Below are 13,479 nucleotides of genomic sequence, written 5' to 3'. Positions count from 1 at the left end.
TCTTTTGTGTTCAGAACATCTCAATTGCAAACAGCTTCTCTGTCCCAGCCCCTCTGAGAGTGGTGGTTACTCTTTTGCTGTTCTGGGTATCTCTTTCCCACCTCCATTCTCTTTTTGCTTTAAGCCCAGAGGCTTGGAGAACATATGTAAAATCACACCCAAATTTTGGAATACCTTTCTTTCTTAGCCCAAACCCCCACATACGCTCCTGCTGGGCCATGCGCCCTGACAAAAGGAGCCGCAGAAAGGCAGGCATTGGTACCAAATTGTCAAATCCCTCCCAGAGGACAATGAAGCAGCAATAGCTGTTCTGGCCTCTGTTGCTGTATGAGAACTCTTCTGTCCATTGTTCTCCCACAAATTTCCTGACAGACAGAAACCAGACAGTTCTTTCTACATTTCTAACGTGGGCCTGCTTGTTGGGGTTTCTGTCCTGCCCAGTTCCCACAGCCAGTAAGTCCCAAAGAAAATCACACAGAGGCCTACATAAGTTATAAACTGATTGGCCCATTAGCTCAGGCTTCGTATTAGCTCTTATAACTTATATTAACCCATTATTCTTATCTATGTTAGCCACATGGCTCTGTACCTTTTTCAGCCGGGCAGGTCACATCCTGCTTCTTTGGTGTCTAGTCAGAACTGCAGAACGAGCTTCCTTCTTCCCAGAATACTCCTGTTCTCATTGCCCCGCCTCTACTTCCTGTCTGGTTGTCCAACCTATACTTCCTGCCTGGCTACTGGCCAATCAGTGTTTATTTAAAACATAATTGACAGATACAGAATTGTTCCACACCATACATTAAAAACCATAAACTTGTCATAGGATTTTTGTTGTCTTCATGTCTGTCATGTTAGTTAAACATATCACTATGATAGTAGTGGTAGTGTGGAGCGGATGTGTGCACATAGTATGTTTGCCATGATAGTAGCGGTAGTGTGTAGTTGTGGGGAGATGTGTGCACATGGTATGTTTGCCATGATAGTAGCGGTAGTGTGGAATGGTGGGGAGATGTGTGCACATGGTATGTTTGCCATGATAGTAGCGGTAATGTGGAATGATGGGGTATGTGCACATATGTTTGGGATGGATTCTAGAAGGAAGACTGTGAAGAATGGGGTGCCAAGAAACTTCTGAGTTTGCTCAACTCTATCCTATAGGAAGTAGAGAGGGATGAAGGTGGAATTTAGAGCTCTCTTAGTGCCAGAAAAGCAACACCTGTTCTTGCCCTGTACCCCAGCTCCTTTGCATTGAATATGAATGAAGAGATATAAATTCCTGTCCCTCCGGTCTGTGAGAAATATCTAAAAGATCCTTTCAGCTTGGAGTCTGTATTTAATTCTCTTGGATCTTCCTACACACAGGCTGACACCCTCATTGTTCCCACATCTGAGCATCTATATCAATAGTTCTTTTCATCAAATGAAGTCCTTTTTGATGTATCTACATAGAAAAAAATGCATGGGTAGTGAAACTCAATGTCAAAACTCTTCAGTGCAGGTTGTTAGCCATGTAAATGTTCGATTTCATGTGTTTGTCATATGTGTTTTCACCGCACTTACAAAACCCTGCCAAGTTCTTATGTCTTCTACGTTTTCCCTTTTGTATTTGAGCCTGTATTTATTCTTCGAGTAGAGTATTTCAGCCCATAAGTCTCTGATCTTCATGGAAGGAAACTAATGCAAAGCTAATCTACTGTCAGCAAACTCTGGGTATTGCTGGGTGTCTTAGCCATTGCCATTCCATGTAGCTGGCTTGATGAAATGTCTGATAGTGATGGTCTTTGGGAAATCAGCCTGTGTCAGCATTGAGTTCCTAATCACTGCATATTAACACGTCTGTCCTCTGCTGTTTTCATTCCAGTATCTACTAGAAATGAAAAGCTTAATCCTCCCACCAGAGCACATCCTGAAGAGAGGAGACAGTGAAGCAATCGCGTATGCATTCTTTCATCTCGCACACTGGAAGAGGGTGGAGGGGGCTTTGAACCTCTTGCACTGTACGTGGGAAGGCAGTAAGTCATTCTTTTTTCCTTTAAACATTCTTTAAGAACATAAAGTGCTCGAACTATTTATGTCACAACAGTTGATGATGAACAATGAGAATCGGCGTGTCTGGTTTTTGTTCCCAGTATGTCACATTATCAGGGCAGTTGATTATGTGCTGCTCACATATTCCCCAGAGACGGAGGCAGGGGTTGCTGTGGTGGTGCCACATCTAGGTTAGAAGTGCACCTTCCTACAAGAGGTCAGTGACTCTGGGTACCCTGAAAGCCCTCTCAGGAGATCCGCACAACCCCTTGACATCACAGGAACCTTTGCCTTAGGCTTAGGCCTTGTGCTAGACGCTGCTTGTCATTTCAGATAGTTGTAGAGCTAGGTGAGAGCCACAGTGATCCTGCACCGAAGTAAGAATGATCATCCACAGAAGCACTCCAGATATGTTTCAAAACCAGCAGCAATGCCCATTCAACCCTGGTGTCCTATGTGGGGTGTGGCGGCCCCCGTGAGAGTAAGTGCCTGTTAGATAGATGGAGGCCTAAGTTAGCCCGGGATGCTCTCTACGCTGCCGTCATTCTGTGTAAGGGAAGCAGGGTCTAATGGCAGGTGTCAGATACTTAGCTTTGTGCTCCTTCTTATCTAGTGAGGAGGAGTGAATGGCCACTTGTCCCCTGTCTGGTGTCTCTTTCAGAAGAGTAACTGCAGGAGTCGGGTGACCGATGAACAAGTTCTGAAAGCTGGGGCAGCAGTAGAAACAAGAACACAGTGTGAAGAAAAGGCAGGTTGTAGGGTTGGTAGGAGATGGTAAATTAAGGAAAACAGAGCCAATTCTCTGTATGTTGTTGGATACTGAAACACTGTTAATACCAATTTAAGCAAAACAAGCATAGCACATAGCATTTCTTGTGGAAAATCAAAACAAAGAATATTTGAGTCTCTGGTAGTTTTTTTTCCCCAATTTATTCTTACTTTGATCAGGCTCACAAACAAGTCTTTTTAATCTTTTTTGTTCTTTATCTTTTCTGCTTCCATTTTCACTTTGATAAGCTTCTGTTCCTTCCTGTTCCTGCCCTTTCTGTGACCCAGTAAAAATCCAGCTTGGTTCAGGAAATGACAGGGTGGTAGCAAAGAGGGGTGGGAGCAGAGGGGTGGGGGCAGAGGGGTGGGAGCAGAGGGGTGGGGGCAGAGGGATGGGGGCAGAGGGGTGGGGGCAGAGGGGTGAAAGTAAGCTGACGAAGATGAGCTTCAAAGGTGACTGGAAATGTTTTGTTTAGTTGCTTTGAATTTTTTTCCAGATAATTAGCAAGTTTTCTTTATATAACTTTCTGTTTATAACTTGAAAGATGTTGACTTGCCAATGCCTCTCACTATGTTTGAGAAGTGTGATGATATAGCCAGGTGTCTGGGTGAGTAGACTCGCTCAAGAGACTGGGCCTGTGCACAATGTCCTCCCACTTTTCCTAAGCATTGCTTGTAATGGTCTCTGTTAGAGCACAAAAGAAAATGTTAATTAGGTGTGAGAAGGATTCCCAAGAGACCAGCAGAAACAAATACGAGACATTACATCTCGTGTCAAAAACTGAATAGATCAATTGGCTTAGCAACTAAAATCGAATCTATGGCTTGGCATCCAGAGAATAATGGTGGAAACTTACCAGTTGATCCGACCCACTGGGAAGAGCCCAAAGTGCTGCAAAGTAGAGGGTAATAAATACACGATATGAGGATTGACATCACCATAAAAAAATTAAAACCCTTTGGAAAATAACTGAGCATTGTTGGGAAGTTAGTAATCAAGTAGCAACACTGAGTTTCTCAGAATCAACAGGGAAGGGTCGAGAGACATGGAGTGACGTGGTGGACTGCCAAGTTAGGCAGAGCAGAAGTATTGGGGATTACCTCAAACCACATGGACAAACTACTTTATTGGGATTAAGGGGTGAATTTTATATACAAAATAGTAAGGTAAGGAAACTGGATACCTATAGAAAACATCTGCTGGGAATTTGATACTTACAGATAAACATATCTTGTGAAAGTCGGATGATGGCACCAGCCCAAATCAGTCACAGTGTCGTTCGGTCTCCAGAGAGAGCCATGGTAATGAGCGTTAGAACGCGCTCTGAGTGTGCTCGCTGTGCACCGAGTACACAAGAATCTTGGGAGTGTCGTCATACCCGGATGCTGTTCAGCCGTCTTGCATTTACATCTTTTCACTTGCTGTCCTAAATGTGTTCTAGCTGAGGAAGAGCAGAGATGGTCACATCCATTCTCCAGCAGGAGAAACAGTGAGGAGAGTGGTGGTCACTTTGTAGGCACCGTTCAGACAGCCAGGCCGCAAATACAAGCCAGTATTTTCCTCTCTCAGTGAGCAGAAGAAGATAAGAGACTAGTTATCTATGAAGCATTTGCTTGAATGTTAGAATATAGATTACATCATGACATATAAACCTCATAGTTGATTCTTTTCTAGTTTAGAAAGTTATCCATCCTGGATAAAATTACATTTTGCTATCTATCTAATATTGGTTTAAACATTTCAATAGGAATAAGATAATAAATACACACACACAGAGGAAAGAAACGGAAGTGAATTTACCTGACTTTAGTTGTTACTCCTGCTGAGTTTTGGGCACACTTTCATTTTGTTTTTGATATTGGTGCTCTTCAAATTTTGTGCACCTCACATATGTGTTTTCAATAAGCAAAAGATGTATATGGTATTTATGTGTATATACTTATGCATATATATACATATTTAGGGAAAAATCTTTCACAGTAAGATTTTTCAGCCATTCTTATTTATTTATTTATTCATTTATTCATTCATTCATTCATTCATTCATTTATTTGTTTATTTATTTATTTATTTATAAAGATACAGGTCTCCCATACAATTTACAAGAAAGAATTACTACTCCAGCTTCAGGCACTTCTATGCAATATTTGGCATTTTTTCCATATATGTAACTTTTAAATTAAATTAGAGGTTAACATCTCTGTGTTTTAAAGATTTAGTTTTATTATTTTTAAGTTGTGTGTGTGTGTGTGTGTGTGTGTGTGCATGCGCGTGTATGTGAGTGCGTGGCCACAAAATGGCCAGAGCAATTGAATCCCCTCGAATCTGGAGTTACAAGGGTTTCTGAGCCGACAGGGTGCCTGATGTGGGTGCTAGGAACTGACTTGGGTCCTCTTGAAGAGCTGTTTGTTCTCAAAACCAAGGAGTTTCCAGCCCCATCGTGTTTTAAATCAGAAGACTTGGATCAGAATCTTGCTCACTTGCTGATAGTGTTATCTACTTTCCTCACTTTGGAAACTGTAAGGCCATATGAAGTAGAGTGTCATACCCTGAATGCCCCATGTTGGTGACCTCCAAACCTGCTGCAGCTCCTCTAAGATGAGGGCAGATCACCACCCCTCCCAACAGCCTCAACAGAAGAGCCTGCAGTTCCACAGTATGCCACTTGGTGGCGCCTTTTGACATCTCCAGCCCTAGAGTTCAGGTTTCCTTCTCTGAGTCATTCATTTTCTTTATTCTGAAATGTAAGGCCATTCCCTAAGTCCTCCCAACTTATCACTGTTATTAGAAAGAGCACGCAGGAGAGAAGATAACAGACTCTGGTTCCATGTTAAAAATGATTGTTACCCAAGTTGTCTTCTCGAAATCTTTAAAAACAAAACAACCTTGGCTGTGTCTGAAGTGTTCATTCGGAGCGAGGAATAAAAGGATGGTTTTCTCCTTTCAGTGAGTTTATCATGCTAGAGAAATAGTCATTCTTGAGAATTCAGTGGGTTTCGCATCAATTAAATTGACCCCCTCCTTTTTGCGAACTCCAAAGTCTGATATATAACAGAGATTGTGTTTGAAGCATATGGTAGTTAAAGGGGGAAAGCACCCTTGAATCCTCAGCCACAATACATCAGCATTTCAAAGGTTTCCAAAATGTTTGATTCATCACTGTCCCCGGCCCTGAAATTACGCAATATGCCCTCAGTCAAGAAAATTAAGAAAGGGGAAGAGTTTCGACTTCTTAGATTTTGTTTCCTGGATTATTGCACCGCTGCCGTCTTATCCCACTGGTGTTTGTTTCAGCCCTGCTGGCTCTGGTTGAGCTCACACACATGCACTACTGCAAATGTGAGCTGAGTTTAGAGATCGCCTGTGAACGAAAGGACGGTCCCCCTTCAGCTGAGTCTGCCCCGCTCAGGCCGTTGATGGCGCCTGTTTCAAATGCAGATCTGTTTTCCCTGTGTCCAGTCCCGGTGCATCCTCAGCTCTCTCCCACCCGTCTCCCCCGGCTCTCCTTTGATAGTGTGTATTTTAGAAAGCATGGTTGTGTGTTGACCACAGCTGGGAGCTTTAATGTTCTTGTTCCATATATCAGAAGGTGACTATGCCATGGTAAATCACTTGGCCTTTCTTTGTGTCTATATTTTTCTACCTAACCAAATAGAACTCTTTATTTTCTTTTGGGAGCCCCTCCCACAAGAATCCACTAAATAATGTATAAGACTTGGAGGTGGTGTTTTTGAGGGGGACTAAGCAGAGTGTTTCCTTTGAGAGGAGAAAATGGCCCATTGTTGAAGCATAGGATGAGATTATGATTCTAATTTATTCTCTTTGAACCTAATGGCAACTGCCCTTCACTGTAAGATGTGGTTCTTGGGGCATTTCCTCTAGCCATACCTTTGCTCCACAAGGCTGGTACCTTTTGGACTTCTCTTGATCCTTACTCCCACCCCTAACAGATCTGAGGATACAGTTTGTGATTTGTGAGAAAGTGGTGATCAGATCAACAGTAGCCATAACTGATGCACTGACGGACGGCCTCCAGATATGGTGTGATGGAGAGCCAGCCTGATTCTGAGTTTGCTCTGTTTTTGGTGACAAACCATAACTTGGAGTAATGAATCATGACATGGAGAGCCTAAAGCTTTGTTTAAGACTCAGGCTCATCCTGTGTTTCCAAGGCCACCCAGACTCGAGAGCGACCTTGATCATCCTGCTTCTGTCTCTGAAACAGTGCGGCAGGCAGGCTCCTGAAGTCTGACTTGGTTTTCTCTAGTAGAGAAATTCTGGGTTTTCCTGAGTGCATTGAGCAAACAATTATTGAATTCTTCCTTTGTAACAGGCTGATACCAAGGTGAAAATGTTTTGTAAGAAGCATTTGTGTGTGTTTCACACATTTTCCACATACATGTTTTATGCATACATGTATTTGTGTATATAGGTGGCTAGAGCACGCAGGCTATCATGGCTCTAGGAGCAGAGGATTAAAGTGCTGAGAGTCACTAGTGAGTTAGGAAGTTCACTGTAAAACCCTAGAATTCCCTCCTCAAAATTAGGACAAACCATGCTTAAATCCAACCAAAGGAAAAATGAGTTTTTCAAGGTCAGTTTACTTCACTCTTGTAGTTGAAAGAATATGGATCAAAAGCCAAGCTTTGATCTCCGTCTTTTCCTTAAGTCTGCATTGAAATGACTAATGAAAGACAGGTGGCCCCCGACTCTTACTTGCCTGCACTCAGACGTGGGGCATGAGACTTGCATTTTGATGATGACTTTCTGTTGCAGCAGCTGCAGGTCTATCTGTTAGCGCACGGCCACCCTTCGCTCATCATGCTCCCTGATGGAGAAGGCCAAGCCTTTAGGTTCAGTGGAGCAGGGAAGGAGCGTCCTGGCCTGCACAGGGCAGCCTGGCGCGTGGGTCTGGCTCTACCAGCGTGGGGACAGGGAGTTCTTAGCTTTCCTAGCTTACGTAGTACCAATGTTAAAAGCACACACTTTTAGACGGGGAACTAATGATAACAGGGAGAGCTGGGATCCACTCCCAATTCTCTGTATTATAAATAATAATGTTCTGTCTGAAAGGAAAAATATCAAACACATGTCAGATAAATATGAAAAGGTATCTTCTATCTATCTGAATAATGGGTAGGGTGACAATTCATTATTTTCTCAAGTTCCCCCCTTCTGTCATCTGTGGTTCTGTTGATACTCAAGATCCCCTGACCTGCACAGCTTGAGTATCTTGGAGTCCTGGAATTGATCCTCTAGAGAGGGAAGGAGCCAGGTACATGAGTCGGAGTCAACTGTGTGGGATGTTTCCCTGTGCCCCTAAGTGACTCGGGGCTCCAGCTACACTCTGAACAAAGGCATCCACACCATCAAGATGGGAGGGTGCACATGAAGTGGGAATGTCACTTATATACTGTGTGTTTCAACTGCTAGTAGCTTAGGTTTCTTGCTTAGTTTGGAGTCAAATATATGTACAGTTTTAATTTATCTAAACTATGTTCCTCAAAGACCTTTAGGAAGTTCATAGTCATTTGTAAAATAGTCATCTCCAAATTATCTATTTCTATCCTCATTTAAGCCACTAAATAAGTGTGTTCTTAGGCCTTACACTAACAAAATCTCTGGACATTCGGTGACGGGGCTTCAAGGCTCATAGAGCCAGTGCCTGCCTTGGTGAAAGGGACGAGTGGTAGGAGGGGAAGCTGGCGACTTGTGCCGCGCCTCTTCCCGCTCTGCACACTCCCATTCTTATCTCAGTCTTCGCTGGACCCTGTGCAGTAGGGTGGAGGAAGGATAGAGTTGCAAACAGAAATTGTATTTGCTTTTGTTTAGTGAAGCCAAAACTTAATATTAGTTTATGAACTTAATGTAAATGATATCTGACATGAGAAAAAGAGATTTTAAGGGTACCATAAACATGCAAGAAACATATATTATGTACTTTCAAAAACTGTGTATTAGCAAAATCTCCACCCTTTCTGAAAAAGATGAGAGCTGATTTTTAAATTTTTTTTTTAAAAAACTACATTGATGCATAAAGTTCTCTGTGCTTGCCAAATATGGGAGGAAGGATTCTCATATGAAGATGCCAGTCCGCCATCAGGTTTCTATTGTCAAGCGCTGTCAAGAGCTTGTACTCCTAATTTCTCCTTTAAAAATGATTTCCTGAAGTGCAAACCAACTTCAGCTTTGAATAAAGTAACTTTTCAAAGTTAATCGCCCTTATGGAAACTGTTTTTTTTTCCTTCTTGTATCATATGAAGCTGAATACATTTTAAAACAGTAGCCTGGGCTCATGTGGAGACCGTGAGTCAGATCCACAGAATGGGCACGGGGATGCTTTCAGAGAAACTGTCATGTATGAAAAGGTGTATTGAAATCCTGCCATATCGCAGCTTACATGTTAAAATAAGTGCTCCCCAGAAGAGATTTTAGTGAGTGGATGCTATATAATTACTGCAAGGTTTTTTTTTTTTTTTTTTGTCTGTTATATTGTTTGTTTTCATTCTTTCGCAAGCTTCGTTCTAGTGGGAGAGATGTTGGCTTCATCGTCAGCATTTCCGTGACTTAACAACCCATGACATGACTCTTCTGTCACTAGTGCTAACTGGCAGTCATCTTTGTTTGTGTGAACGGGTCTGATTGAATAGGGGGAGTCTTCCATTATCAAAAGAGCTAAAGTCTGGGGTGGTTTTTTTTTAAATGTTTTAATCTGTTTAAGAGGTTTCTGTTACAAGAAGAAAATTGATAACATTTTTACCTCAGCAAACTGCCAGCAAACTGGCTCTGCTCTAAGCCCGCATTTATCGTGATTTATATTCTCCGTGGCAATGTGCTATAACCTCCCAGAGATACCACTGTGGTGTAGATTGACCACATTCCAAATGCTGGAATCACATACATACTGTTTTTACTTTTAAATACTGTTCAGACACCAGAATAAATACCATATGTGCACTGATCCTGGTTACAATAGGACCTTGTCATTTCTTGTGAGGAAGAACAGGCTTTGTTTCTGATTCTTATTTGAAGGAAGTATGCAAAAGACAAATACGTACATTGACAGCATTTTGTGAAGACTTTGGTAATAATACGGCTAAGGATGTAGCACGAGTCCTTGAAATGTAGCATTTAAAACCATAAATATTGTTGCTCATTGCCGCCATCCCTCATGGACACGTGTCCAGGCTAGGACTGCTAACTGGCGTTCTCAGGGTAGTAGATGTCTTTTCCATTCCGTACCTACAGCATGCAGCCGTTAAAGGACATCTGCTGAAGAAAAATTAACTCCGTGAGCGCTGCTCATAGGAACAGTGAGACTAACATGCTGATGACATCGCAACAGGGAGAATAACACACTCGATAATGGGGATGGATGGATTGATTGGAAAGCCGTAATTCAGTGCAAAGCCTACTGTCACCCGACGCCACAGACACAGAATTTAGGTGGCCTGACATCATCAAAACATAGACAATCAATCTCTCCGAACCATTTTCCCCTGCATAATATTGAAAGATTTAAAAGTTTCATAAAGTTTAGAAATTCTTCTCAAATCGTGTGTCCTTAAGTTTTTGTATCCATCTTCCTGGTTGGAGTTGTAACCCACTTAGGCATATTTTTAAACCAGACGCAGCAGAATGCCCTTCATCTTTGTACAACCTGCAGCAAGCTCCAACAAGTCAATCCGTATTCACTTCTGGGAAAAGCCCTTCAACCCAGGTGTGCATTGCCGTTGGCTGGGCTCTATTGAGTTAGTGCTTAAAACATTTTTATGATATTTTATGCATGATGAAACCCTAGGTACTGATACTGATGGTTCCCCTGCCCTTCTGCACTCTGTCCACACCCAGCTCTGTGAGTTTTGCCCAGAATATATAGTTTGAGACGGATATGAGAGCGACACTTGGCAGGGCTACGCGGACGTTTCGTCTGGCACGTGCCTCTCTCATAGGAAGGAAAAGGCTCAGAAGTTCTGATCTGAGGTTGGGAAGCTAGGAGATCAATACAAGCCTTTACTGTGCTGTCTTTCCTTTGTAGCTTTCCGGATGATCCCGTACCCCTTGGAGAAGGGACACCTCTTTTATCCATACCCAATCTGCACAGAAACAGCAGACCGGGAGCTGCTTCCCTGTGAGTACCCCCTCTGCAGCCTTCCTTTCATCCAGCTGGGGGACATTACAAAGGCTGGGATGCAAAGAGGTGGTAATGATTAGTGTTGAGGATGTCCTTATGAAGTTTCTCCCAACCCCTGGCCTTATTTGATAGCATATGTGAGGAAATGAATGATGGGAATGGGTTGGACTCCCTGCTTCTCCAGCTCTTTCCAGATCCATCAGAGGGAAAGATGCCAAGGCTTGAAGTTTAGCAGAGATGAGCTATCGTGAGTATAGCAGAGATTGATATCAACACGCAGAGCACTGGTGGAGAGCGGCCTCTCCGCAGGCTGGTTTGTTATGGAAACTTCGGCTTGGGCTCTCTTGCAGGTCCCAGGTGGTCTGTACAAGCTGGGTTTGAAGATGAAGAGCTGATGGCTGATGTCAGAGGGAGCTGCAGTTGAGTCACGGGTGGGAAGGCAGGGCCAGGTCACCGGCGTAGCTGCCAGAGGCAGAGTCCGGAGTGGAGAAGGGTGGTGTGCTGTCCATGGTGATGCAATGCTCCTGACCAGACAGTTCTGTGAGCATCTCATGGGCTGCAGAGTGAGCTGGCTGACATGTGTAGAGCACACGTGCGAGCTGAGCCTGTGTCATGGAGTGCAGGATGCACACCCTGCCCTCGAGTGCCTTAGGAGCTCACAGCCTAAGGGCCACACCACATGTGGAAAGTATTATTTTGGTTTACTGTAATACAACATTGTTTTGACAATCCAAGCTAAATAGCTATTATCCAATCAGACCGAGTGCAAGGATCATGTCCAGGCTCTTCATGTGGTCCTGACTTGGGAAATACTTTCCTCCCTCTTGGCTTCTCTCTCTCCCCCCACACCTCTTTTTTCAATCTTTTTTTCCTTTTATTAGCACTGGTTACATCAATATCTAATAGCTATAGAATATATAAATACTTTTCTAGAATGGCTTTGGAGAGCTGACACATAGTGAAATAGCGGGTGCCAGCTTTACTGAGGCAGCAGTGAGTGGGTAGCAATGGGACACAAAAGTGCCCGCTGCCAGGAGACCGGGCGCTCCGGGAGTGCGTCACCTGTTTACTTGCTAATCGTCCCAACCTGTGCTTATGTTCAAAGAGCCGGGAGAGCTCTGTGGTCAGAGCTTCATTTCAAAGGCATCTGGTACATCACATGACATTAAATTTGATTTCAGAAATCCCCACGTGGGGCCATAATTCACCTTTTGACGCCCCCTTCAGGGAGATCTTTATTGAAGTTTCAGTTTTCTGGTAGGAAGGCAGTCTTCTGAAAAGCATGGTGTTTTAAAATGTTTTAGTTGAAACCAATTAAGTTTTCATGGATATAGATTAGCTACTAACACCACATTCTTAAAAAGCAACATTACAAAAAAGAAAAGTGTGGCTCAGATGCATTGAAATGGGTACCATTATTCACGTGTAGTGTCTATCGCTCCAGAACCTCTTAGAGGGTTGGATTTCGAGAGTGAGATGGAAAGAGGTTTAGTTGTTGTAGACACTACTCATTCTCTGAGAGTTAAAAGTATGGTTGCTTGCATAGTAGGCCCTAAATGCACTCTGCCCCAGGTTCGTCCCTTAACGGGCTGACTTCCTGGGTGTGCAGGGAGGCCTGCTTTCACGTGCTCCATGCCTCCTGATAGATAGTGTCTGCTCTTTCTTTTCAGCCCTGCTAATTAGGGCTCTGAGTAATAACCTTCATGGGCAATGAAGGATCTGTAGATTTGTATTTTGATGGAGGAATGGGTCACTGGGATCCTGTTGTGTCCGGTAGCAGTGCTGTGACCCCACACTTTCACAGTCCCTTCTGCCGGGTCTCACACAGCTGGTTTCCCTCTTCTGGGCACTCAGCCCCATTCCCCTGGCCAGCACCTCTACCCACCACATAGTCACAAGCAGGCCTGTGATAACTTGGGTTAGACTAGTTCATTACGTATTTTATGTTTTGATACCATAGCTCGTTTGGTTTTACCCAAACCCAGTGTTTACTGTTTGAACACTCTGAAAGATGCTCCAAAAGCCTTCAGTCTGCATGATTGTTTTGAGCACACTTACCAGCAGGGGTGTCCTACAGTTGTGTAGGATAACCCTAGCAATTTGACCCTTGCTCCTGAAGGTCGTAGGTCTACATGCGAGGTCCTCACTGAATGTCTATTGGGCAGCATTCTCCATTGACATCCTCAGACCGTCAGGAGAAAATATAAGATAAACTAATATTGCTTGTGATAATGATTTAAGATACAGCAAAATAAAAACGGGACGGATAAACCTAGACGTGCACACTCACACGTGATTTGGGAATTCCCTGGGGAAGTATATTTTGTAATTTGGACAGGGTTTTGCTCTTCTGTATTTGCTTTGGGGACAGGAACACTGTATATTAAACACAGATGCTGCTCATGAGTGTGTGGCATTCACAAGCTAACCCTGCTGCGTCTCTCACAAAAGTGCTGCAGGTGGAACTTGGGCTTGGGAGGAGCACCTAGGCCTCAGAACAGCAGGGCAGGTGGGAGCTGGGGACCGTTCAGGGTCCTGCCCATTTCAT

The 13,479-nt window shown here is 43.5% G+C and overlaps 1 protein-coding gene across 7 annotated transcripts in view; it reads left to right on the top strand.

The window, feature by feature from the left end:
* St7 (suppression of tumorigenicity 7) overlaps positions 1 to 13,479 on the top strand; it is a 243,285-nt gene that overhangs the window by 222,357 nt on the left and 7,449 nt on the right. For 6 of the 7 annotated variants that reach the window (XM_057769147.1, XM_057769138.1, XM_057769157.1 and 3 more), the window contains 2 exons: positions 1,862 to 2,012; positions 10,836 to 10,928. In XM_057769147.1, coding sequence (XP_057625130.1) covers positions 1,862 to 2,012; positions 10,836 to 10,928 — 244 coding nt within the window. Of the gene's footprint in view, positions 1 to 1,861; positions 2,013 to 10,835; positions 10,929 to 13,479 lie in introns of those variants that run through there. The other variant, XM_057769162.1, reaches the window with a different exon arrangement.

The sequence above is a fragment of the Chionomys nivalis genome, chromosome 1 (assembly GCF_950005125.1).
Source record: "Chionomys nivalis chromosome 1, mChiNiv1.1, whole genome shotgun sequence".
Taxonomy (NCBI): domain Eukaryota; kingdom Metazoa; phylum Chordata; class Mammalia; order Rodentia; family Cricetidae; genus Chionomys; species Chionomys nivalis.
Note: the sequence above shows the minus strand (reverse complement) of the source record. Positions and strands in the feature narration are given on the sequence as shown.